The sequence below is a fragment of the Sapajus apella genome, unplaced genomic scaffold (genome assembly GCF_009761245.1).
Source record: "Sapajus apella isolate SASKATOON/1434 unplaced genomic scaffold, GSC_monkey_1.0 scaffold4, whole genome shotgun sequence".
NCBI classification, from domain to species: domain Eukaryota; kingdom Metazoa; phylum Chordata; class Mammalia; order Primates; family Cebidae; genus Sapajus; species Sapajus apella.
Genome location: NW_022436944.1, coordinates 4491725 through 4516453, shown reverse-complemented (window position 1 = coordinate 4516453; position 24729 = coordinate 4491725). Strand labels below are relative to the sequence as shown.

At 34.4% G+C, this 24729-nt stretch overlaps 1 protein-coding gene across 3 annotated transcripts in view; it reads right to left on the bottom strand.

Annotated features, from left to right (window-relative positions):
- Positions 1–1168: 1168 nt before the first annotated feature.
- Positions 1169–24729, bottom strand: part of BCHE (butyrylcholinesterase) — an 81343-nt gene continuing 57782 nt past the window's right edge. For 2 of the 3 annotated variants that reach the window (XM_032261475.1, XM_032261464.1), the window contains exons 3-4: positions 12552–12718; positions 1169–1772 (exon numbers count right to left, since the gene is read on the bottom strand). In XM_032261475.1, the coding sequence (XP_032117366.1) occupies positions 1648–1772; positions 12552–12718 (292 nt within the window). In that variant the 3' untranslated portion in view covers positions 1169–1647. Of the gene's footprint in view, positions 1773–10374; positions 10421–12551; positions 12719–24729 lie in introns of all 3 variants that reach the window. The other variant, XM_032261468.1, reaches the window with a different exon arrangement.

The window sequence follows — 24729 nt, the reverse complement described above, 5'->3', positions numbered from 1 at the left end:
ACTATCGTTTCTCCAGTGGATGTTATTGGCATCTTTGTTGAAAATGAGTTTGTCTTAGGTGTGTGAATTTGTTTCTGGGTTCTCTGTTTTGTTGCTTTGGTCCATGTGTCAGTTTTTATGCCAGTACCATGCTATTTTCGTTACTAAAGCTCTGTAGTTTGTTTGAGAAGACAGGTAATATGATTCCTCCAGTTCTGATCTTTTTGGTTAGGATAGTTTTGGCTATACTGGGTCTTTTGTGGCTCCACAAAATTTGGAGTTTCTTTTTTTTTTTTTCTATTTCTGTCAAGAATTTCATTAGTATTTTGATAAGAATTGCATTGAATTTGTAGATTGCTTTGGGTATTATGGACATTTTAATAATACTTATACTTCTAATCCATGAACATGGAATATCTTTCAATTTTTAGTACCCACGTTAATTTATTTCATCAGTGTTTTAAAATGTTCATAATTGAGATCTTTCACTTCTTTGGTTTTGTTAATTCCTAGGTATTTAATTTTATTCGTGGCTATTGAAAATAGGATTACTTTTTAAGGTTTTTGTTTTTGTTTTTCAGATTTTTCACTGTTGGCATACAGAAATCCTTCTGATTTTTGTATATAGATTTTGTGTTTTGCAACTTTATATATTTTTTTTTAGTTTTACTACTTTTTTCTATGGATTCTATAGGTTTTTTTCAAATATAAGATAGTATCATCTGTGTGTCCATTTTCTGATTTGAGTTTACCATAAGAGTTGTGAATACTATTTTATAATCCACTATTTTAAGCTGGTAACAATTTAAAACTGTATGCATAAGCAAACAAGTACAAAAAAGACTAATGAAAGCTCTATGCCTTAATTTTGTTCCCATGCTTTGTAACTTTTGTTGTTCCTATTTCTACCTTATTGCTCTATGTTTGAGAAGTTTTATAGTTATTTTTATTGGATTATTGTTTAGTCTTTCTACATAGAAAAAGTATAGTTTACACACAAGTCACAGTGCTATAGTAGTCGCTGTTTTTCTATGTACTTACTATTACCAGTAAGTTTTGTACCTCCATGTGATTACATATTGTTCATTAATGTCTTTCTCTTTCTGGTTGAAGTACTTCCTTTAGCCTTTCTTATAGGACAGGTCTGCTGTTGATGAAATCCCTTTTATAAAAAACAAAGAGACCAATAATTTTCTGTGCTTATTTTAATACCTCATATTGACATTAAATTTATATTTTAATTAGGAAACATAACCTTGAAAACTATGGTGTACAGTGTTTCAAAATTTAATTCACTTAAAAAAGATATCTTTTCATGAGTGGTGATGAAAATACACCTGACTAAAAGCAGAGCACTGATAACTTTTAGGGGGAAAAATATCTTATTTTTAAGGAAAGAAAGAAATTGAAGCAGGACATTGTTTTAATATGCATCTAATTAATTGTAGAACTTTATATTGTAAAATTTAATTAAACACATTCTAGCCATTTGGGTTTCAAAATGTAGGTAAAATACTAAGTTAAACACGTGAGGAATCGATATTATCCTTCTGGCATTCTTGTTTCAGCTACATAATAGCTTTCTTAGTAGGTGTGTAAGAAAGCTCCTGATATTTTTGCCTTGATCAAAGGCAAAAAAAAACATTCCATAAAGGGTAAATCTATTAATTAGAGACCCACACAACTTTCTTTCTTGCTAGTATAGTCATTAAATTGATTTCTCCAGTCCATCATGTAATTGCTCCAGCGATGGAATCCTGCTTTCCACTCCCGTTCTGCTTCATCAATATGTCCTGTAAAACATGGAATAAGTTGTAGTAATCTAAATTTTAATCTGTTTCATTAATTAAAAAATAATTTCAAATACAAAAGCCATTTTCTCCAACTACACTGTACAGCAATATTTTCTTTTTTCATTTATTCTTTATGATTAATGTTTAGCTCTCTCTCTGCCTGAAAAGAGATTTTAATAAAATCTCTACAGATTATGGGAAAATGCAAATAACAGATATAAAACTTATATAAAGTGTAACCTATATAAAATGGAAAATGAGCTTATATATTGTATTACATGTAATTACATTATATCTATTGTCTTTAGTTTTCAAGAAGATATGTAGATATTATGTTCTTGACCCATTTTAAAATAGCACAAATTTCATTTAATGGTCTCATTTACATACATAGTCCTATAACAGATAATTATTTCTGATGAAAATTGTATATGAATACAGTCATTCTTCGTATTTGTGGAGAGTTGCTTCTAGGACCTCTCAAGGATACAAAAATCCTCAGACACTCAAATCCCTTATATAAAATGGCATAACATTTTCATATAAGCTATGCACATCTCTACATAATTTATACCTAATATAATGAAAGTGCTATGTATATGTTTATCGTATTATATTGTTTGGGGAATAATGGCAAGAAAAAATGGTCTGTATATGTTTAGTATGGATGCATTTATTTATCAAATATTTTTGATTGATGGTTGATTGAATCCATGGATGTGTAATCCCTAAATAAAAAGGGCACAATGTATTTATTCATGAATAAGGATAACTTTGTAATTGTCATTCCACATAGATATTGCCTTTATTATAATGCATTATTTTATTTTATTTATTAATTTTTTGAGACAGAATTTCACTCTTGTCGCCCAGGATGCAGTGGAATGGCACTATCTCATCTCACTGCAACCTCTGCCTCCTGCATTCAAGTGATCCTCCCACCTGAGACTCCCAGATAGCTGGGATTACAGGCATGCACCACCATGCTCAGCTAATTTTTGTATTTTAGGTAGAGATGGGGTTTCACCATGTTGGTTAGCCAAGCTGATCTTGAACTCTTGACCTCATGTGATCTACCCACCTCAGCCTCACAAAGTGCTGGGATTACAGGCCAAACCACCATCCCTAGCCAATACATCAAAAAACAAACAAACAAACAAACAAACAAAAACAACTCTTGAATATAGTAAAAGCTTATACATTTATAAATCAATAACCAGAACATGTCAGTTTCCCATTCAACATTACTAAATGTCTCTACTTAGGATATAATTTAAATTCCTTAGTGTGATGCACAAGACCCTTCATCTCTGGCTCCTGCTTATTTGGCTTCTCTCCACTTTGCCTTCACATTAAGATTCAGTGCAGCTATCTTCTCTTCTTAAAAGCTTTCCATGGTCCTGGGCCCTGACTCCACTTCACTGTGAGTAAGCAGACCCTGTCATTTTCACCTGTACAACTTTAGCTACTAGTGTATTTCCTATCTCACAGTAGCAGAGTATAGGTTCTGTAAATCTTATCAAATTAGTTGACAAAAGTATTTCTAAAAGATAAATTATATTTCTTTTTTTATTGCATTTTAGGTTTTGGGGTACATGTGAAGAACATGCAAGATTGTTGCATAGGTACACACATGGCAGTGAGATTTGCTGTCTTCCTCCCCTTCACCTATATCTGGCATTTCTCCCCATGCTATCTCTCCCCACCTCCCCACCCCACTGTCCCTCCCCCATTTCCCCCAACAGACCCCAGTGTGTAGTGCTCCCCTCCCTGTGTCCATGTGTTTTCATTGTTCAACACCCACCTATGAGTGAGAACATGTGGTGTTTGATTTTCTGCTCTTGTGTCAGTTTGCTGAGAATGATGGTTTCCAGGTTCATCCATGTCCCTACAAAGGACACGAACTCATCGTTTTTGATGGCTGCATAATATTCCATGGTGTATATGTACCACATTTTCCCTGTCCAGTCTATCATTGTGTTGGTTCCAGGTCTTTGCTATTGTAAACAGTGCTTCAGTGAACATTCGTGTGCATGTGTCCTTATACTAGAACGATTTATAATCCTTTGGATATATACCCAGTAATGGGATTGCTGGGTCAAATGGAATTTCTATTTCTAGGTCCTTAAGGAATCACCACACTGTCTTCCACAATGGTTGAACTAATTTACACTCCCACCAACAGTGTATTTCTATTAAGTATATAGTTAAACATCTAACAAGATGGCTTGAAAAACATTGAGAAACAAGGTAACTGTCAACTACCTAGGAAAAGTAACCAATTCAAAACCACCGCAGATGTCTATTTAGAAATTATTTTTCTCTTTCCATTTTTTATATTTTCATGGGTAGTTGCTATGAGGAATATTTCATATTTATTTTCATTAATAAACATTTTGCAAACCAGTTGCCCTCCACACCAGCAAAATACTTATGCTATCTTTAACAAAAATGTTAAGTGATGTTTGGAAAGAGCATTATACCAGCATTACTCATACCCATTGTAATTTTAACAATATGTTAATCTCATACTGTGGATGCAAGTACATTTTTCACTCAGTAAAAAATGGAATTGTTTGAAATTTCTGCAAGGGAAATGACCTTCAATAAAATTCAACATCCCTTTATGTTAAGAACTCTCAATAAACTAGATATTGATGGAACATATCTAAAAACAATAAGAGCTACTTATGACAAACCCATAGCCATATGATATTGAATGAGCAAAAACTGGAAGCATTCCTTCTGAAAACCAGCACAAGACAAAGATGACCTCTCTCACCACTCCTATTTAACATAGTATTGGAAGTTCTGGCCAGGGCAGTCAGACAAGAGAAATAAAGGGTATTCAAATGAAAAGAAAGAAAGTGAGATTGTCTCTGTTTGTAGAGGACATGATTCTATATTTAGAAAACTCCATCATCTCAGCTCAAAACTCCGTAAGCTGATAAGCAACTTCAGCAAAGTCTTAGGATACAAAATCAATGTGCAGAAATCACAAGCATCCCTATACACCAACAATAAACAAGCAGAGAGCCAAATCATGAATGATCTCCCATTCACAATTGCTACAAAGAGAATGAAATACCTATAAATACAGCTAAGAGGGGATGTGAAAGACCTCTTCAAGGAGAACTACAAACCATTGCTGAAAGAACTAAGAGGACACAAACAAATGGAAAAACACTCTATCCTCATGGATAGGAAGAATCAATATCATGAAAATCGCCATACTGCCCAAATTAATTTATAGATGCAATGCTATTCCCATCAAACTACCATTGACTTTCTTCAGAGAATTAGAAAAAAACTACTTAAAATTTAATATGGTACCAAAAAAGAGTCTGTATAGCCAAAACAATCTTAAGCAAAAAGAACAAAGCTGGGAGTATCACACTACCTGACTTCAAAACATGCTACTAGGCTACCAAAGTAGCATGATATTAGTGTTAAAAGAAACATATAGAACAATGACACAGAACAGGGACCTCATAAATAACACCACACATCTACAACTGTCTGTTCTTCAACAAACCTAAAAAAACAAGCAGTAGGAAAAGGATTCCTCTCTAATAAATGGTGCTAGGAAAACTGGTTAGCCATATACAGAAAACTGAAACTGGACCCCTTCCTTACACTTTATGCAAAAATTAACTAAATATGGATTAAAGAGTTGATTATTAAACCTCAAACATAAAAATCCTAGACAAAAACCCAGGTAATACCATTTAGGACACAGGCATAAGCAAAGACTTCATGACAAAAATTCCAAAAGAAATTGGAGCTAAAGCCATAATTGACAAATAGAATCTAATTAAACTAAAGAACTTTCACACAGCAAATGAAACTATCATCAGAGTGAACAAGCAACCTACAGAATGGGAAATAATGTTTGCAATTTATCCACCTGACAAGGGTCTAATATCCAGAATCCACAAGAAATTTCAACAAATTTACACAAAAAAAGCTAACAACACCATCAAAAAGTGGGCAAGTAATATGAACAGACACATCTCGAACACATTTATGTGGCCAACAAACACATGAAAAAAAAGCTCAACATGGCTTATTATTAGAGATGCAAATCAAAACCACAAGGAAATACCATCTCACACCAGTCACAATGGCAATTATTGTAACATCAAGAAACAATAGATGCTGGTGAGGCCGTGGAGAAATAGGAATGCTTTTACACTACCTGTGGGAATGTAAATTAGTTCAACCATTGTGGTGATTCCTCAAGGATTTAGAATCAGTAATACCATTTGAACCACCAATCCCATTGTAGGGCATATACCAAACGAATATAAATTATCCAACTATGAAGACCCATGATCAGGTATGTTTATTGCAGGACTATTTACAATAGCAAAGACATGCAACCTAAAAGCCTTTCAGTGATAGACTAGAAAAAGAAAATATAGTACCTATGTGCCATGAAATACTAGGCAGCCATAGAAAGGTATGAGATCGTGTCCTTTGCAGGGGCATAGATGAAGCTGGAAGCCATCATCCTCAGCAAACTAACACAGGAACAGAAAACCAAACATCACATGTTCTCACTCATAACTGGGAGTTGAACAGTGAGAACACATAGACACAGGGAGAGCAACATCACACACTGGGGCCAGTCGGTGGGTGGAGGGTGCATGGAGGGAGACCATTAGGACAAAAAGCTAACGCATCCGGGCCTTAAAACCTAGATGACGAGTTGATAGGTTCAGCAAACCACCACAGTACACCTATACTTACATAACAAACCTATACATTCTGCACTTGTATTCCAGAACTTAATGAAAAAAAAAAAAAAGAAAATTCTGCAAAGAACCAAATGGCTCAGTATGCATAAAACAGTTAAATTCTGGCAGATTATAAATTTTATGTGGTATAAAAAAAAAAATGAAGTTTTAATTTTCTAAAAATAACTGCCTAATGATTGAGTAGGAAACACATACAGAAAATGTGAATTTGTATGATATAATATGCATAAATAAATGTGACAACTCGTATTATTGACCTGAGTATTCCTCGGAAAAAGGATAGTGCTTTATACTTAGGCTAGCAATTTTAGTATGAATTTTCAAAGCATAATAATTGGACATAAGTCTCATAAGAGGATAGATACTCTACATATAAATATGAATACATTAAATATACATATTTACCTTGATACATATGACCTATTAATTTATTATTTTTATTATTCATCTTTCTATGCCCAGTATTAAATCAATAATAATATCATTTTTAACCAACTCTGTCATATGAGTGATTTCATTACTTTAAAATTATTTCAAATGTCACTAAGTCTTGTTCTGATTGTAAAACAGAGACAAGTTGATTTGTGTGTGGGTTTTAGGGAATTAGAAAAGGTGGGAATCCATTTTTTGTTTAATGCCTCACAGGGTAAAAAGAAGAGAATAGTCATGGAAGGCAAATTGTGAAATAGTAAATTTATAAACATATTGGCATTTTTCAGTTCACTTCTTTGTGATCTTTGTTTTGCAAGTACTGTTGTCTCAATTGAAAAATAAGTTATTTTCTTCCCTATGAAAATAATAATACATTTTGTTGTTGTTGTCATTGTTTTTTTTCTAGCCAAAAAGAACAGTGAGCAAATTTTCACCAGAGCTGTCTATTTATTAAAGTCTAAGGAATTAGAAAATATTTGTTCATTTAGACTGCTATAACAAAACATTGTACACTGTGTAGCTGATATACAACAGAAATTTATTTTTGACAGTTGAGGAGGCTTTCCAGCAGATTAGACTTCTAAGATCAAGCAACAGTAGGTTGTATCTGATGAGGACCTGCTTTCTGGTTCACAGATGGCAGTCTTACTGCTATGTTCTCATATGGAGGACTGGGGAGTTCTCTCAGGAGGTCTTCTTCTTCTTCTTCTTCTTTTTTTTTTTTTTTAAATAGAATTAATGCCATTTGAAGGGGCTCTGTCCTAATGAACTCATCATCCCCCCAAGGATTTGGCTTCTAATACCTGCTCTTTAGGGGTTAGGATTTCAACATAAGAATTTTAGGGGGACACAAACATTCATTCAGACCATGGCAGAAAAGAATGTAAAGGTGAATTAACCCATAATTGCTAGTGGAGGTGAAGTTAGAAGAGATTATACTGATATTTAATTATGTTTGGCATCATAATAAATAACGAAGAAACAACAATGTTCATATATTTGAGTGTTCATTGAAAATCTCTTTTCTTTTTTATTAATCTGGCTAGTGGTCTATTTTGTTGATCTTTTCAAAAAACCAGCTCCTGGATTTATTGACTTTTTGAAGGGTTTTTTGTGTCTCTATCTCCTTCAGTCCTGCTCTGATCTTAGCTATTTCTTGTCGTCTGCTAGACTTTGAGTTTTTTTGATCTTGCTCCTCTAGCTCTTTCAGTTTTGACGACTGGATAGGGAAAGTGTGGCACATTTACACCACGGAATATTATGCAGCCATAAAAAACGATGAGTTTGGGTCCTTTGTAGGGACATGGATGAACCTGGAAACCATCATTCTCAGCAAACTGACAGAAGAGCAGAAGATCAAACACCGCATGTTCTCACTCATAGGCGGGTGTTGAACAATGAGAACACATGGACACAGGGAGGGGAGCACTACACACTGGGGTCAGTTGGGGGGAAATAGAGGAGGGACGGTGGGGGGCGGGGAGCTGGGGAGAGATAGCAAGGGGAGAAATGCCAGATGTAGGTGATGGGGAGGAAGGCAGCAAATCACACTGCCACGTGTGTACCTACACAACAATTTTGCATGTTCTTCACATGTACCTCAAAACCTAAAATGCAATAAAATAAATAAATGGAAAAAAAAAAAAAAGAAAATCTCTTCTGTCCACATCACATGATTATTTTTCTGTTTGTTGATCAGTCATTAAAATTATCATGGAATGAATACTGCTTTATGCAATAAATGTCAATCACTAATTGATCTGTTGTAATTTTGAGTGTGGGGCAAGATCACAGAGTGAACTAGTATAAACTCTGGCGAGGCTTTCTGAAGACTTCATGTAATTTAAAGAAAAACAGTTAATTCACTTAATTATTAACTTATTAAAAGTCACTTGATTATTTGTTTTGCTTTTAATGAGGAAGTGATAATTCAGGCATATTAAGGCATTAAAACTAGTTTCATTATTTTCTCCAAATCACCTTTCCACTTTCTCATCCTTGATTGCCAGTCTTGCTAAGTGATCAGCAAAAGTAGTAAATGATTCTCAAAGTAACCAGTCCAAAGAGTATCTAGGCTCATAACTTTACAAGTGGTCTTTAGTTTTGGCAAGGATGATTTATTCAAAGGCCAATGGAGAAACTATTGAATCTAACATTTTTTTCTTCATTGGGATACTATGAAGGATTTTTATCTTTTAAACAAATGTACTATTCTACTTTTATTGAAAAAATAGTAATATCCTTGAAAATGAGTCATTTTGCTACTTCCCTTTCTTTTTTTCAAATAGGTATGATATTGTGATATTGTACAGTTATATCCTTGTAGAAATCTGAATTTTATAACATTTGAAATAAATATTATAAATTTTATTTCTTCCAGGTGCATGCAATAACAGTAGAGCCATGTGCTGAAGTATGGTCTAAAGTTAACTGCTAGAGTTTGTGTGCTTAAACAAGTCTTAAGAACCTTTTTATTTGAGAACATTTATTGTTCAAATGTAAACTACTGCTGAAGTGGTACTTATAAAGCTTATTGGGTTTCCATCTTGAGTAAGGTAAACAGTTCTCCTTTTAAGAAAGCCAGCTAGTAATTATTATTTGAAATTTTTCTTTACTTATAAAGTTACCTTTAAAAAATTTCAAAAATTTTAGTCTAGGTCTTCTGAATAACCCCATTCTCAAGTCATTAAATATTAAAATATTTGAAGTGTCATGACTTGAAAAATATAAGGTATGACAAGAACATGGGTCCTTAATCTTTTAAATCTGTTCCACTATTTACTTATAAAACCTAAATCCTTGTTACCTCAAACTGACTTTGTTCAAAGGTAGCATTTTTATTACTAATGAATGCATGTTGCAATAATCGTATCATGAATTTACTTTAAAATTATAAGATATATCTAATATGAAAACTGGATTATGGGGGAATTAATTGGAAAAAATGGTATAATACAAAAGCGTATTTTCAGGACACACTGAGCCTAACCGTAAGCATGGTCCTAGACTACAGCGAGGTAGGTATTTCCATAGAAGTCAGTGTTACATGAGCTAGGAATTTGTTCAGCGTTATATGGGAAATAGTAGCAGCTGTCTGGAGTTTGTTTATTTAATCTGCTTTATGACAGGTAAGTATTTGGAAATACAAATTTGTGAAGGGTATTTTTAAAAAATGCTGATATGCAAATTTTATTTTATCATCACATAAATTGAAATAGATCACCTGTGCTTAAACCAGAAGGGCCCAGCTTGGGTTATAATAAATAAGTCACTTAAAATAACCCACTCATTTTATCCCAAATTATAACCCTCCCATATAAAAATATTTTAAATAAAGATGAAGGAGATGTAGTGTGTGATATGGTAAATGATAGTATCTCTTTGGGTCTCTTGGCAGATTAATAAGTTACCTCATCGTTATTCACACCCGGAGGACACAAGGACAGCACTGTTGCTCTGCCAAGAGAAGCAGAAGCCCATCTCTGGTTATATATTATGTCACAGAACATTTGGTAATACACAGAGCACTGGTATATCAGAAACATTTCCCAAGCAGATGGAGTACATAATTATAATTTTGGTGAGTAATGTCTGATAATCAAAAGGCATATTAAACAATCAAATACAGCTCTGAAATGCCCATATTTGCTGAAACTCACCCCCAACTTATCTAAATAAAAAATCAAAAACATTTAATGTATTATGATATCTAACACACAGCCTGAAAATTACAGTGTCATGATGAACAGAATAGCAAACTCTGTAGGATCTGCAATATGTCTGATGGCTGAAAATCAATTACTTTTAGAAAGAATATTTAAGGAACCAAATGGATTATAAACAGCTGGGCATTTAAAAACCAGACAGGGAGTTGGAATATATGTCGTTTTTGTCGAAGAAGATCAAACTAAGGTGACACATGTTTGATCACTCAAATGGATTACAATATTTTCTTAATAATGAATATCAAGATACTATAATAATCTGAACAAATTTCCATAGTATTTCCTTACATATTTCTCACCAATCACTTCCTGAAGACTGGTTAGCTAAATAACTACTTGTTTATAATATTATGTAATATTATATAATATTATGTAATATGTGTGTGTGCTTAGATAAAAATTTCCAAGTTCAGAATATGTAGAAATATTTGTGCCAGGTGTAGTGACTCACGCCTGTACCTCCAGCACTTTGGGAGGCTGAGGTGGGTGGATCACGAGGTCAGGAGTTTGAGACCAACCTGACAAACACAGTGAAACCCCGTCTCTAATAAAAATACAAAAATTAGCCAGGCGTGGTGTCATGCACCTGTAAGCTGAGCTACTCGGGAGGCTAAGGCAGGAGAATGGCTTGAACCTGGGAGGCGGAGGTTATAGTGAGCTGAGATCATGCCACGGCACTTGGCACTCCAGCCTGGGTGACGCAGCAAGACTCTGTCTCGGGGGTGGGTGGTGAGGAAAGAAATAACAAGATCTCATTTACGTTGTTTAAAAGATCATCTGTCTGTAGTGCTGGGAATAAACTACAGAGGGTTCAAGGAGACCGATTAGGAGGCTACTAAAATAATTTAGGTGAAGGGTGATGGTTGCCTGAAGTGGAGAAGTAGTGGCAGAAATTGAATGAATTGGGCAGATATTACATATATTTTGTAGGTAGAGCCCTTACTAGTCCAATACATTATTTACAAAGAGGAAAGGAACAGGCAAGGTTGACTTCAAAGATTCTGGCCTGAGAAACTGGAAGAATGAATGTAGGTGACATTGCTGAGATAGGAAAGACTGCAAGAAGAGCATGTTTGGAATGTAATACCAAGAGTTCATGGCCAGGTGTGGTGGCTCACCCCTATAATCCTAGCAACTTGGGAGGCCAAGGCGGGTGGATCACCTGGGATCAGGAGTTTAAGACCAGCATGGGTAACATGGTGAAACCCCGTCTTTACTAAAAATACAAAAATTAGCTGGGTGTGGTGGTGGAGGCCTGTAATCTCAGGTGCTAGGGAGGCAGAGGCAAGAGAATCACTTGAACCTGGGGGATGGATGTTGCAGTGAACTGAGATCATGCCACTGCACTCCGAGGTGGGTGACAGAGTGAAACTCCATCTCAAAAATATATACATGTATATTTATATTGGATTGTGTTTTTAAATATGTAAATTTTCGAGGTTTTTCCTTCGTTAAACAATAAATTCGTTTTTACCTATTTTTACATACTTATTTTTTAGTTCTATACATTATGATTATTTGGCATTCATTTATTTGCCCATTAATTAATTCCACAAAAATTGTCTGAATAACAAGTAGGGCTCTATTGTAGCTTCCTTTTTCTATTTTATATTCTCACAGGGTGAAATTTATATTTTGGTTTTCGTTATTTAACTACTGAAGTACTGCTCATATAGTAAGAGTGCACAACATATCTCAACTTGATGGGAAAGTTTTTAAAATAATGTAGTCATTAAATCAAGTTATTTTAAAGTCAAAGATACATGGAGTAACTCCATCACCCTGCCTTGGATAGTCTTCATCACCCCTCTTTTACATAACCCACCATTTATTAAATAACCAAATACTAAATGCACACATACCTGTCATTTCCAAGACTTTTGGAAAAAATAATGTCCAGAATCGGCATTGTTGAGCACGTAGTTTAGTGAATATTCTTGACGACTCTGTATTCAAGGTTAGATATTTTTGTTCAGTGCTTTTGAAGATAGGCCATCTTGTGCTATTGTTCTGAGTCCCATTTGGATTTCTAAATAATAAAATAGAGACATTATAGTAAAATTGAAATCTTTGTTAGATTAAAAAGAATATTGTTCTCTAAAACTGTTCACAAGAGCTTTAAAGAGTTTAAGACAGAAAAAAATTTGAATATATATTGATGATGTGAGACGTAAGTGAACTGGGCTTAGCGGTTTTAGTACTGAGAAGTACTATGTTATTTGAAATTGTTGGCATTAAAATTTAAAGTTGAATTTTTAAAATGGATTTCTGCTTAACATATTGGAATAAGAAATATTTTTATTTCAATAAACTATTTCTTCGTTCACACTTAAACATGCTCAAAGCACAGTGTTACTTTTTTTCATTCTCTTCCCTTCTCCTAGGCCCAATCATTTCATAATAAGGAATCATATCACCTACTCATCTTTTGCATCTATTTTATCCTATATATTTTTATCAATACTGTCTGAGTTTACAGGAAGCTGCTTTCAGTCCCACTTTTAAGTTCATTTAACAGCTCATAAATCTGTTTACTAATTAAAAAGCTTTCAATAATTCTTCAGTGGTTTTAAACTAAGGTTAATGAATATGGTACCACCCATGTTTCCAAGTTTATTTTCTGAAATTCTCTTTATAAACCCAGCCAATAGGAATTAGGTAGGGTTCCCCAGTAATTCCCTGCTTTTTTCATTTTCTCTCTATGCTCTAGCTGTGACTTCTGCTTAGAATTCTTTTATTTTGCATTTTTATTTGTCCAAACTCATTCAAAACTTTCATACTATCTTTTTTGATATTTCCCATATTTATAATTGTGATTTCTAAATGAATGTTGATTCTATGTTTTAGGTATCTACAGTGTTGAGCTCGTTTATACTTTCATAGCACTCAATAATATATTAATGCCAAGGTCACACAACCAGAAACTCAGTTTGTTTGTTTTTTTTAAGTGACTCTACAGAGTCACTAATACATCTGTAGATTTCCTTATATCTTTATGTTATTAGTATGACTTAGACACTAATCTAGGCTCCAAAAATATAAATATGGGACGCAAAGTTTTCCTCGGGGAATTTATAAGCAAAAAAAAATCCAGGAAAACAAAGAACCTACAACATAAGATAGCATAAGCCAAGTTTAAATAAAGGGCCACAAATTGTTCAGAAGAAGAGGGCGCAGTCACTACATTCTTGAAAGGAAATTATCTGATGGAATAGGAATCTGGTTGAAAAAGAGGAAATAAGGAAATGAACTAGAAAGTTGGGAAAGCTAGAAAAAAAAGATAGCATTAAGATAGACATTAAAGGTTAATTTACTTCTTTGTTCAAATAGTGATGAGAAAAACGAGTTTTGTCGAATTCTAGGATAGAAGGAGAAACCACTGAATTTATGGACTTAAGATATTAGTGTTGTCACATTAAGGGCTAACAGCCTAGGAAAATTGTTTAGACTCAAACTTGCAGGCATTTACTACTCTTGAGAAACTTTTGACTAAATGGCTAGTGTGAGCAAAATGTTTTAGAAATATTGATCTGAAGGTGGTATTTAGAATAATCAAGAAACTACAAAGTTCTTCAGCCTTTTCTAACATAAATAAAAGATTAAAGTGACAAAGATAAGTAATTTATTCATAGGTCTTATTCTACCTTAAGCAAAATCATATAAGGAAAACTCTAGTCAAACTTTTCTAAAAGTTCAACACACAAAATCTTTCATCATTCAGATATTTCTGTAGACTATTAATAGATAGAAATTTTGCAGTAGTATGAGCAGATGTAAGTTTGCTTGGCCAAAGTCTCTAAGTCCAGCAGAGTTTGAAAGGAGTAGACATTTGTCCAGTATGATTTTCAAGAGGCAGATTTTTGTCATGAAAACCTTATATTGAATATGCACTATAAATTCATCATAGATGCAGACATGCTCAACCATGAATTCAGGAGCTTTAGAGACAAATATTTTCTTGAGGTACTAGTTTATTTTATAGAGGAATTGGATAATTTACTAAGAATTATTAATAAGCACAGCCATTCAAGCTAAACCAATATCATAGCAGAATTGAAACCTACTGCTTTAGGGTATTATTTGAAAGAGGTCAAGAAGAAAATGTCTCCAGGTCACAGATGGCACACTTGTCTAGGTAAATTATGTAGTCTTTTTTCTGTCTTTTAAAGCTGTAGAAACTAACAAGTACAGCTGCTGGAGGCTGGTTATTAAACCAGGAGAACTGATGATCTGATTCGGTACAGCAATTCTTATGTTCCTAAATTGCCCACTTTTCTTCTAATTCTTCTCTGATTTACTTACGGCACCATTTTAACTGCACATTCATTTCTGTCTTCTGCGAATGGCGACTTAAACAGAGCTGACTTGTACTTGAGTTCAAGAGCAAAGCAGTAATGATACTGCCAGTGTTCTTTTAACAAACTTTGTCCTATAAAATAATTCATGACATGCCAAATTGTAATTTAGAGATAATAAAATTCCTTTGCCTATAGATGCAGATACAGTTTTCAAAAGATTGAAATAGCTATTGAAGTGATGAAGTATTTTATTCTATAATTTGAAGAAATCTCTAAAGACTTAAAAAACAGCAAGAGGGACAATTCTCTTTCTGTCTGTATTAATTAAAAACTTTGTGAAATACAACATATTTCCAATATGCACAATTCCAAACACTACATATTTTATCTCAAAATTATTAAGATAAATTTAAACACCCTGACTTTGCTATTTCTCAAAGACATTTTTTGTTCTTGTCACAAAATAAAGATTTCAAAATAGTAATGAATAAAATTTTTCATGAGGTTGTCTATGCTGTATTTTTACTATCTGGCTCTTTTTCTACTTTGTAGTATACCAAAATGCTTTACAGATCACAGATTAGAGTTTTCTTCATATGTAGGTGTGAAAGGTTTTAAGGCACAGCTAATTTAACAAAAAAAAAATTCAGAAAATATCTTTTTTTAACATCTGTGTTATAGAAAATTACTTGTTGCCATTGATATTTGAGTACATAGTTGATAACTCATTTTATGAACAGATTAAAGAAAAAGACATTAATTGACCCACGATGCCCTGATACAAAGAAAATCAGGCATTTAGCTTCAAAAATAAAGTTTTCTTGGATTTATAGAATCCCGGTGTTGCCTACCCAAGCCTAAAATGATAATTAAAATTATCCTTAAGAATTCAGAGTCAGTTATTTCTAAGTAAGCTATAGTAATTTGAAAGAGAATATATTTTAATTAGCTTTAAAATCTAGTAAAATGAAGCTATAGTTAACAGTTGTATATTAAAAGGCTAGATGAAATCTTTTACTGTCATAAGAGGGTTGAGGAAAATATATTGGACAGGTTTTAAAATATTAAAATATTTATAGATTCCATTACAAGTCACATAAATGAAATTCTAGTATAATATAAGGAATAGAAGGGCTCTAAGAAGACCTATATTTAGAAAACAGATTTATTTATTCGTTCAACCAGGATTTATAAAGTGGGTCAGGTATTATTTGAGTGATAAGAGATTCAACAAACACAAAATAGAAATTCCTTCATCTTACCATTTTTATTTGATAAGAAAGGCAATAAATAAGATCAATAAAGAAACGATGTAATATGTTAGATGGTACTAGGTGCTAGTGATAATAAAATGAGGAATGGGGATAAATAGAAATGGCAGGTGAGTAAGTATCAGCGTGTGTGGGGGGGAGGGGTGAGGGGGGTCCATAATGAAGAAATATGATTGTTTTTTGTCTCTGGTTCTTGCAATGTAATCCCTAAATACTTGGAATCTTATGCAATATGTGATAGCTGATGCTAACATGGTGCCTTATGGTGAGTATCTAGTAGATTAGGCTCATGAAATGACTCAGGGTTAAGATGGCCACACTGATCATCTTAGGATAGGAACTGGCCCTGCCAGAAAGACCATCCATGTGATTAGAGGGTTGAGACTTGCTGCCATGTGGTATCAGCCTGGCCTTCAGGGAGGGGAGAGGGCTGAAGATTGAGTTCAATCATGCAAGCAATGATTTAACCAATCATGCCTATATATAATAATAAAATCCCAATAAAAACTAAAGGCACAAAGCTCAGGTGAGCTTCTTAGCTTGGCAGTACTCCGTAAGTACATTGGCAGAATAGATGCCATGAAGGTAATAGATCTCTGAGGACAGAAAATTTTGCACTTGGAACATTCTAAGTCAAGATACTACTCTATGTGTCTCTATCCTTGGCTGGTTCTGATTTATACCTTTTTGCTATAAGAAAACTGTAATTGTAATTATAGGGCTTTGCTGAATTCTATGAATAGCTCTTGTGAGGTATAAAATCTGAGGGAGTCCACAGGGACTCCATATTTGTAAACAGCTAGTCTGAAGTGAGGGCAGCCATATAGATCCTAAACTTCTGACTGATGCGAGGAATCTTGGACCAACTTCGCAGACTGGAAGATTAAACCTGACTTTCTGTAACTCTGGGTAAGGGAGCTTTGCAATATTTAGTGGGAAATAAACTTCTAAGTGAATACTTGAAGGAGCAGAGGGATAAGCCAAACAGTTGTTTGGGAAAATAGTAGTTCAGCAGAAGGCATGGAAAACAAAATCATGAGAAACATGTGCTTAGAGTTGTCAAAGGAAAGCAGATGGGACAGTGTGACAGTGTGACTAGAGTGGAGGCAGCAAGAGGGGGAATAGTAGGGGATGTGGTTGGAGAGGGGAAAGTGAGCTCACATTATTTAGTGCCATATCGGTCTTTGAAAGCATTTTGTGTCTACTCAGAGTAAGAGAGGGAGGAATTGGAGGGTTTGAACAAAGAAAGAATAAGATCTGCTAGTCACGGTGGATCACACCTGTAATCCCAGCACTTTGGGAGGCCAAGGCAGGCAAGTCACAAGGTAAGAAGTTCAAGACCAGCCTGGCCAACATGGTGTAACCCCATCTCTAATAAAAATTCCAAAATTAGCTGGGCAAGGTGGTGGATACCTGTAACCCCAGCTACTCGGAAGGCTGAGGCTGGAGAATGACTTGAACCTGGGAGGTGGAGGTTGCAGTGAGATGAGATAGCTACAGCACTCCAGCCTGAGTGACTCCATCTCAGGAGGGGGTGGGAGAAACACAAGATGTAATTTACATTGTTTAAAAGATCATCTGTCTGTAGTGATGGAAATAAACTATAGAGGGTACATGGAGACCAGTTAGGAGGCCACTAAAATAATTTGAGAGGTGATGGTTGCTTGAACTAGAGAAGTAGTGACAGAAATTGAAAGAATTGGGCAGGTCTTACATATATTTTGTAGGTAGAACACTTACTAGGTTTACTGATTAGATATAAAGAGGAAAGGAGCAAGTAAGGTTGATTTCAAAGATTCTGGCCTGAGAAACTAGAAGAATGAATGTAGTTGACATTTCTGAGACAGGAAAGAATGCAAGAAGGGTATGTTTGGAATGCAGTATCAAGAGTTCATGGCCAGATGTGGTTGCTCACGCCTGTAATCCCAGAACTTTGGGAGGCAAAGGCAGGCAGATCACTTGAAGTCAGGAGTTCCAGACCAGCCTAGGCAACATGGTGAAAACCCATCTCTACTAAAAATACAAAAATTAGCCAGGTGCGGTGGCGCATGCCTGTGATTCCAGCTACTTTAGAGGCTGAGGCAGTAGAATGGCTTGAACCTGGGTGGAGGAGGTTGCAGGAAGCCGAGATTGTGCCACTGCAATCCAGCCTGGGCTACCAAGTAAGATTCTGTCTCAAAAAAAAAAAAAAAAAAAAAAAAAAAAAGAACTTCATGTTAACTTTTATATCCGAATGGAGATGCTAAGTAGACAGTTGGAAATTTGCAGTTACTCTTGATTTAACTGATAGAATCTTTGCATTTCATACAGAATTGAGCCCAAATATCCACAAGTTCTTATTTAATTTGTTAAATTAAGTTCTTATATCCACAAGTTCTTAATTTGTATTTTTTTTTTTTTTTTTTTTTTTGGAAAAAGGTTTTGCTCTTGTTACCCAGGCTGGAGTGCAATGGCGCGATCTCGGCTCACCGCAACCTCCGTCTCCTGGGTTCAGGCAATTCTCCTGACTCAGCCTCCTGAGTAGCTGGGATTACAGGCACGCGCCACCATGCCCAGCTAATTTCTTTTTGTAGTTTTAGTAGAGACGGGGTTTCACCGTGTTGACCAGGATGGCCTCGATCTCTTGACCTCGTGATCCGCCCGCCTCGGCCTCCCAAAGTGCTGGGATTACAGGCTTGAGCCACCGCGCCCGGTCCTTAATTTGTATTTTTTATTGGAATGAACTTGTCTAAAATGTGACATAAATTTCATTATTAAAAGCAAAAAATAAAAACAACAGAAGTTAGAATAGCTTGTACAGATATTCAAGAGAGAACAGAACACTGAATTGGAGATTAGACAATATTACTTCAAGGCAAAATCAAATTCATTTAAAGGGCTTGATATTATTTTTGATTAAAAAAATTAAGTAACAGAAATTTTTTTTCCAGGAAAAATTACCCAGAAAAGATTTAACTGAAACAATTTAAGAACAAAAAATCTTTGATTGTAAAATACTTCTGATTATATGCTAATAAAATAAAATGCTTCAATGAGAAATATTGAGGGCTGAAATGTGACATCATAAAACTTTCAAATAATAGAAAACATGGATGGGATATTTTGACTTACTAATGATTCGTAAAATAATTGGGAGAAAAGAATTATTTAAAAACAACATCGCATTAAATGTGGAAAGTAGAAACATTTTTATTGTTATCTCTTTAATATTAATATAGATTTGAAATTATTTTCATCAAAGGTTTTCACCAATTACTTAAGAATGTGAAATAGATTACTAAAATAAAGTGGATTATTTTTTATGTATCACCATTTTAATGGTTACAAATTCAATGTTCTTAGATGCTCGCTTTGAAAAATTCATTAAACATGGTTTGGGCTCGATTCTGTATGTATGTGTATTGCAATAAAAACTGATTTAAAATGTTTGTTGTGCTTCCAGCTTCCTCCAAAAATAGTATCATTGCTATCTATGCACCTTAATGTGGCACATTTGTTTCATCTTATTTTTCCTATAAACAATGTCTTCCATTGATTTGCAAATACTTTCTCTCATTCTGGAGTTTGTCTCTTTTCTCTGTTATTAATCATTTCCTTTACCGTGACTAAGATTTTTTTAAATTTTATCCTGTCCCATTTGCCTAAATTTGGTTTTGTTGCCTGTGCTTTTACTTCTTAGCCATAACATCTTTGCCTACATCAATGTCCTAAAGTGTTTCCATATGTTTTCTTCTAGTAATTTTATAGCTTTAGGTCTTACTCTTTAATGTAATGTTCTCCCAGCTACAATAACATTGTTATTCAATTTACAAATTTCAATACAGCTATAATTTTTAAACTACACATAACGCATTATATCAATTCATAGGATACACAATGCCTGTATTTCTCCAAAGCATAGCTCCTTGTCCTGTTCTCATCATACCCTCTCTTCAGACAGCCCTTCCTCGGGAACCAAATTGAAGTTGTCGGTGTTTATCATCTCATATTGTTCTATGTACTTTGGCTGTCCTTTTTCCTTTTTACTCATGAGAGGATAAGTCTCATTCAAACTATCATTTGATTGCTTTGTTGACAACCTGAAATTGTGCCTGACTCATAGTGTGCAGGCAAGAAATATGACTCCAATAAATAAGAAACATCACAACTGATGCGTTGTTACCTCTTTTTCCTTCACAGTAAATGTTCACATTTAAAAACTACTATCACATGTGAAATAGTTCAGAAATGATAATCTCTGTATTTTCAGGAGAATCAGTATTTTGAGCCAAATAATGTGAAATTCTGCTTCCAATAACCCTTTATTGTGGCAATCAGACACCCTGGGACAACTTTACCAGTGTCTCACATGCAAACTATTTTTTACCATGATAGTCAAATATTTAAATAAAGATTATTGATAATATAGCACGTAATTCATGCCTAAAGCACCCACATTTAAAAAGCAAACTGTGTGGATTTAGTACGCTTAGCAAATATTAGGAACCAATTGAGCCAAATGAAACTATGAGAAGGCACAGTTATTATGATTAGTAGTGGTGGTAGGAAATGACATATTTAAAATTTGCTTCTATTATTTTGAAACAGTAATATTAAAAGTGGAAATTTGGCCGGGCGCGGTGGCTCAAGCCTGTAATCCCAGCACTTTGGGAGGCCGAGGCGGGTGGATCACGAGGTCAAGAGATCGAGACCATCCTGGTCAACACGGTGAAACCCCGTCTCTACTAAAACTACAAAAAATCAGCTGGGCATGGTGGCGCGTGCCTGTAATCCCAGCTACTCAGGAGGCTGAGGCGGGAGAATTGCCTGAACCCAGGAGGCGGAGGTTGCGGTGAGCCGAGATCGCGCCATTGCACTCCAGCCTGGGTTAAATGAGTGAAACTCCGTCGCAAAAAAAAAAAAAAAAAAAAAAAAAAAAAAAAAGAAGTGGAAATTTTCACATAGTAAACAAATTAACACTTTAAGCATATGGTGAACATGACATCATGACATAATCAGTTTTAGGCAAATATGGTGACACTGGTGAAACAGGGACACTCAATAAACAGAAAAGGATAAATGAAATTTTGTTACTCCCAAGATTATGTTTTCTGCTTCATTTTGGACAAAGAAACTCCTTAGGCTAAATGTGGGCATTAGTAGTAGGTAGTAATCCAAGTAGTTTTTTTATTTCTTCTAGAGGAATTTTCTGGGTTGATAATATATTTCTAAATTTGACTAAGTTCCATTATTGGTTTTATTTAATTAAATACTCTAAAAACATATGTAATATTTAAAACCAAACAAATATGTTTGAAAGACTACAAAATTTCTAAAATTAAATAAAATAATTGTTGTATTTATTCTCAACTGTATACCCAAATAAAATGAGATTAATATTCACTGAATTTTGTTAAAGCAACTTAGTATTAATCCATGAATGCATTACCAATAATTTAATCACACTGGCTCCATTTTAATCCACAAGGCAATGTCCTAGGTAATTGATTAGTTTTATAAAGCCTTTTAGTTCATGGTTTTCTATAATCTTCTAAGATGAATCTTTAAGGATAAAAATATTTTTTCTTTGCATACTTACACATATACACAAACTGTCACAGTCTGTTTTAGGATGATATAACAGAATACCGTAAATTGGGTAGCTTACAGACAACAGAAACTGATTTCTCACAATTCTGGAAGCTGGAAATTTCAAAATCAAGGCACTGGCAAATTTGGTGTCTGACGAGAGCACTCACTTCTTGGTTATAGGCAGCAGTCTTTTTGCTGTGTCCTCACATGGTATAAGGGAGAAGGGAGCTGTTTGAGATCTCTGATATGAGAGACTAATCTCCCTCATGAGGGCTCTGCCCTCATCACCTAATCAGCTTTCTAAGGTCTCACTTCCTTATACAATCACATTGGGAGTTAAGATTTCGACATATGAGTTTTAGAGGCACACAATCCTCCAGCCTATAGAATAGATGTGTGTGTGAGTGTGTGAGTGTGTATGTGTGTGTGTGACTGTGTGTTTTTGTCTCTGTATTCTGCAACTTGAATATTAGAAATACCAAAAATAACTGAATGAATATTATTTATATAAAATTGTATTTTATATTATACATTCAAAGAAAACACTAACAGTGCCAAATTATATAAATAAAAATTTCATTTTGACCTTTAGAGAAAATCAATCTTATCTAGTTTTTCATGCCGGGTAACTATCGTAAACCTAGGAAAGTATACACTAAAAATATGCTTGTTGCAATGAAAATTAAGTGAATAGCTTTGGGAACTTTGGATGCACATTGGATCAATTCAGCGTCAGTTCTAAAATAAAACTTTTCATTCTATTAAAGGAGAGAAATTCTCCTTATTCTCATGTGTTAAGTTAAAGAAAAATGTCCTGTGAATATTAATCTTCTAAGATTAAAAACCCACATTGAATCTTCAAGTGTTGTGAGGTAGCAAAGAATTTGATTTCAACGTCCTTCGTCAGCTGATTAGTCATCATATACATGACTTTCTTTTTCTTTCTCTCTCTCTCTTTTTTTTTTTTTTTTTTTTTTGAGACATAGTCTCACTCTGTTGCCAAGGCTGGAGTGCTGTGGCACGGTCTTGGCTCACTGCAATCTCCTCCTCCCAGGATCAAGCAATTCTCCAGCCTCAGCCTCCCAAGTAGCTGGGACTACAGGCACGTGCCACAATGCCTGGCTAAGTTTTTGTATTTTTAGTGGAGATGGGGTTTCACCATGTTAGCCAGGATGGTCTCGATCTCCTGACCTTGTGATACGCCTGCCTCGGCCTCCCAAAGTGCTGTGATTACAGGCCTGAGCCACCGCGCTTGGCCACATGACTTTCTCTCAAGCCTGTTCACAGACTAAAACCTAACTCAGATTTTCTAAGGCCTACTTATATTCTCAATCTTGACTTACTGTAATTTGTTAGGAAGGTCTTTATAACTCTATTCTTTTTGTTTTCTGGAAGATGTAATAAAGACAAAAATTAGCTACTAAAGCAATATGAACTGTATAATAATGCAGCTGTGCATAGAGAATATAAGAGGATTATTTGCAATTTAGATTATATTTAATGCAAATATCTAAATCTGGTTCACTTTTATTAGTTGCTTCCCTCCATCTCCAGATATTTCTATTGCTAGTGGAAGAAATGAGAAAAAATAAGTATGGAAGAACAATTCCCTAGATTCATTAGTTTGCTCAGGATTTTCCCAGTAAATAATAAGGTTTTTTATTTTTAGGCAGGAATCTAGGTACCTAGAGGAACAGGATTATAATAGCACACCTTAGAAATCCATAAAAATTTGCAAAGTAACTAAGGATGATTTCTTGGATCTAAATATCCTGTGCTATGAGTCCATGGTCAAGTGGCTTATTAAGCTTCTACTGTTTCATGATTCCTAGCTTGTGGATTGGAATAAATTCTCAACTTCACAGAGAATTTGGATATAGATTTTTATGAGAAAAAAGGAGGGAAGAGAAAAGGAGAAGAGAAGAACCCCACAGGAAATATATAACCTGTATGATCCTGCAAATAAGTTTAATCAAAAGGCACAACATATCAATGTGCTAAACTTACTAGGAAATAAAAAAGAAGACTTATTTTCACTAAGCACTAATAAAGAGGAACAAATTACCTTTCAGGTAAATAAATACTAGGAAGATGACATATTAGCTGCATACAATTTTCAAACTTTAAGAAAAGTTAACAGCTGTAAATGGAGGCATGAAAAAATATGTGATAAGGTTTCATTACTAGCAATAAGCAAAAAACCAATTATGATATAATAGAGTTTCGCATGCGTTATCAAAGCGGATGCCTCATAAGTAAGAAAAACATTTGGTTTGAAGAAATAAAAACATACAAACAAAAACATAAAACTAAACCTGGCATGTAAGGTGAGACTTCTTGAGTGATTTCTGGTATCAGGAGCCTTATCTTACTCTAATCATTTGTTTTATTGCTAGATCCTAATGAAGAGCCTTGTTCATGTTGTCAATCAGTACTGTTAAGCTCTGTTCTGTTTGAGAAATAAAATGGAAGAAAAAAATACCTTAAGCACACAAAAATAGGTTTTTCTTTTTAATCCAAATCAAAAGCTTCATGTATTTTCACCTTTGCTGAGTAGTGTTTTGTTTTTTTTGTTTTTTAAATCCTAAATATATAACTGGGAATCAAATGCCCACTTTAAAGCACACTTTTTTGTATTATAAGAACATTTAAATCTTAATAAGTATTTAAAAGAGGCTTCTGTACTTAATCCACTTTCCTAAATACTTCACTAAAGTAGTTGGACAGAGTCATGAAAACAAATTGATTCCCAGTGCACAGTTCTCTTTTAGTGATTTCTTTGTATTGCACATCTTCAGTTATTCATCAGCAGAAAGGGCAAAGAGTTGCCAGACAAAAGATCTCTGAGATCTTTAGTAAACTGTTGGTATGATGGATGAACAAAGCTTTCATGGTCTGGA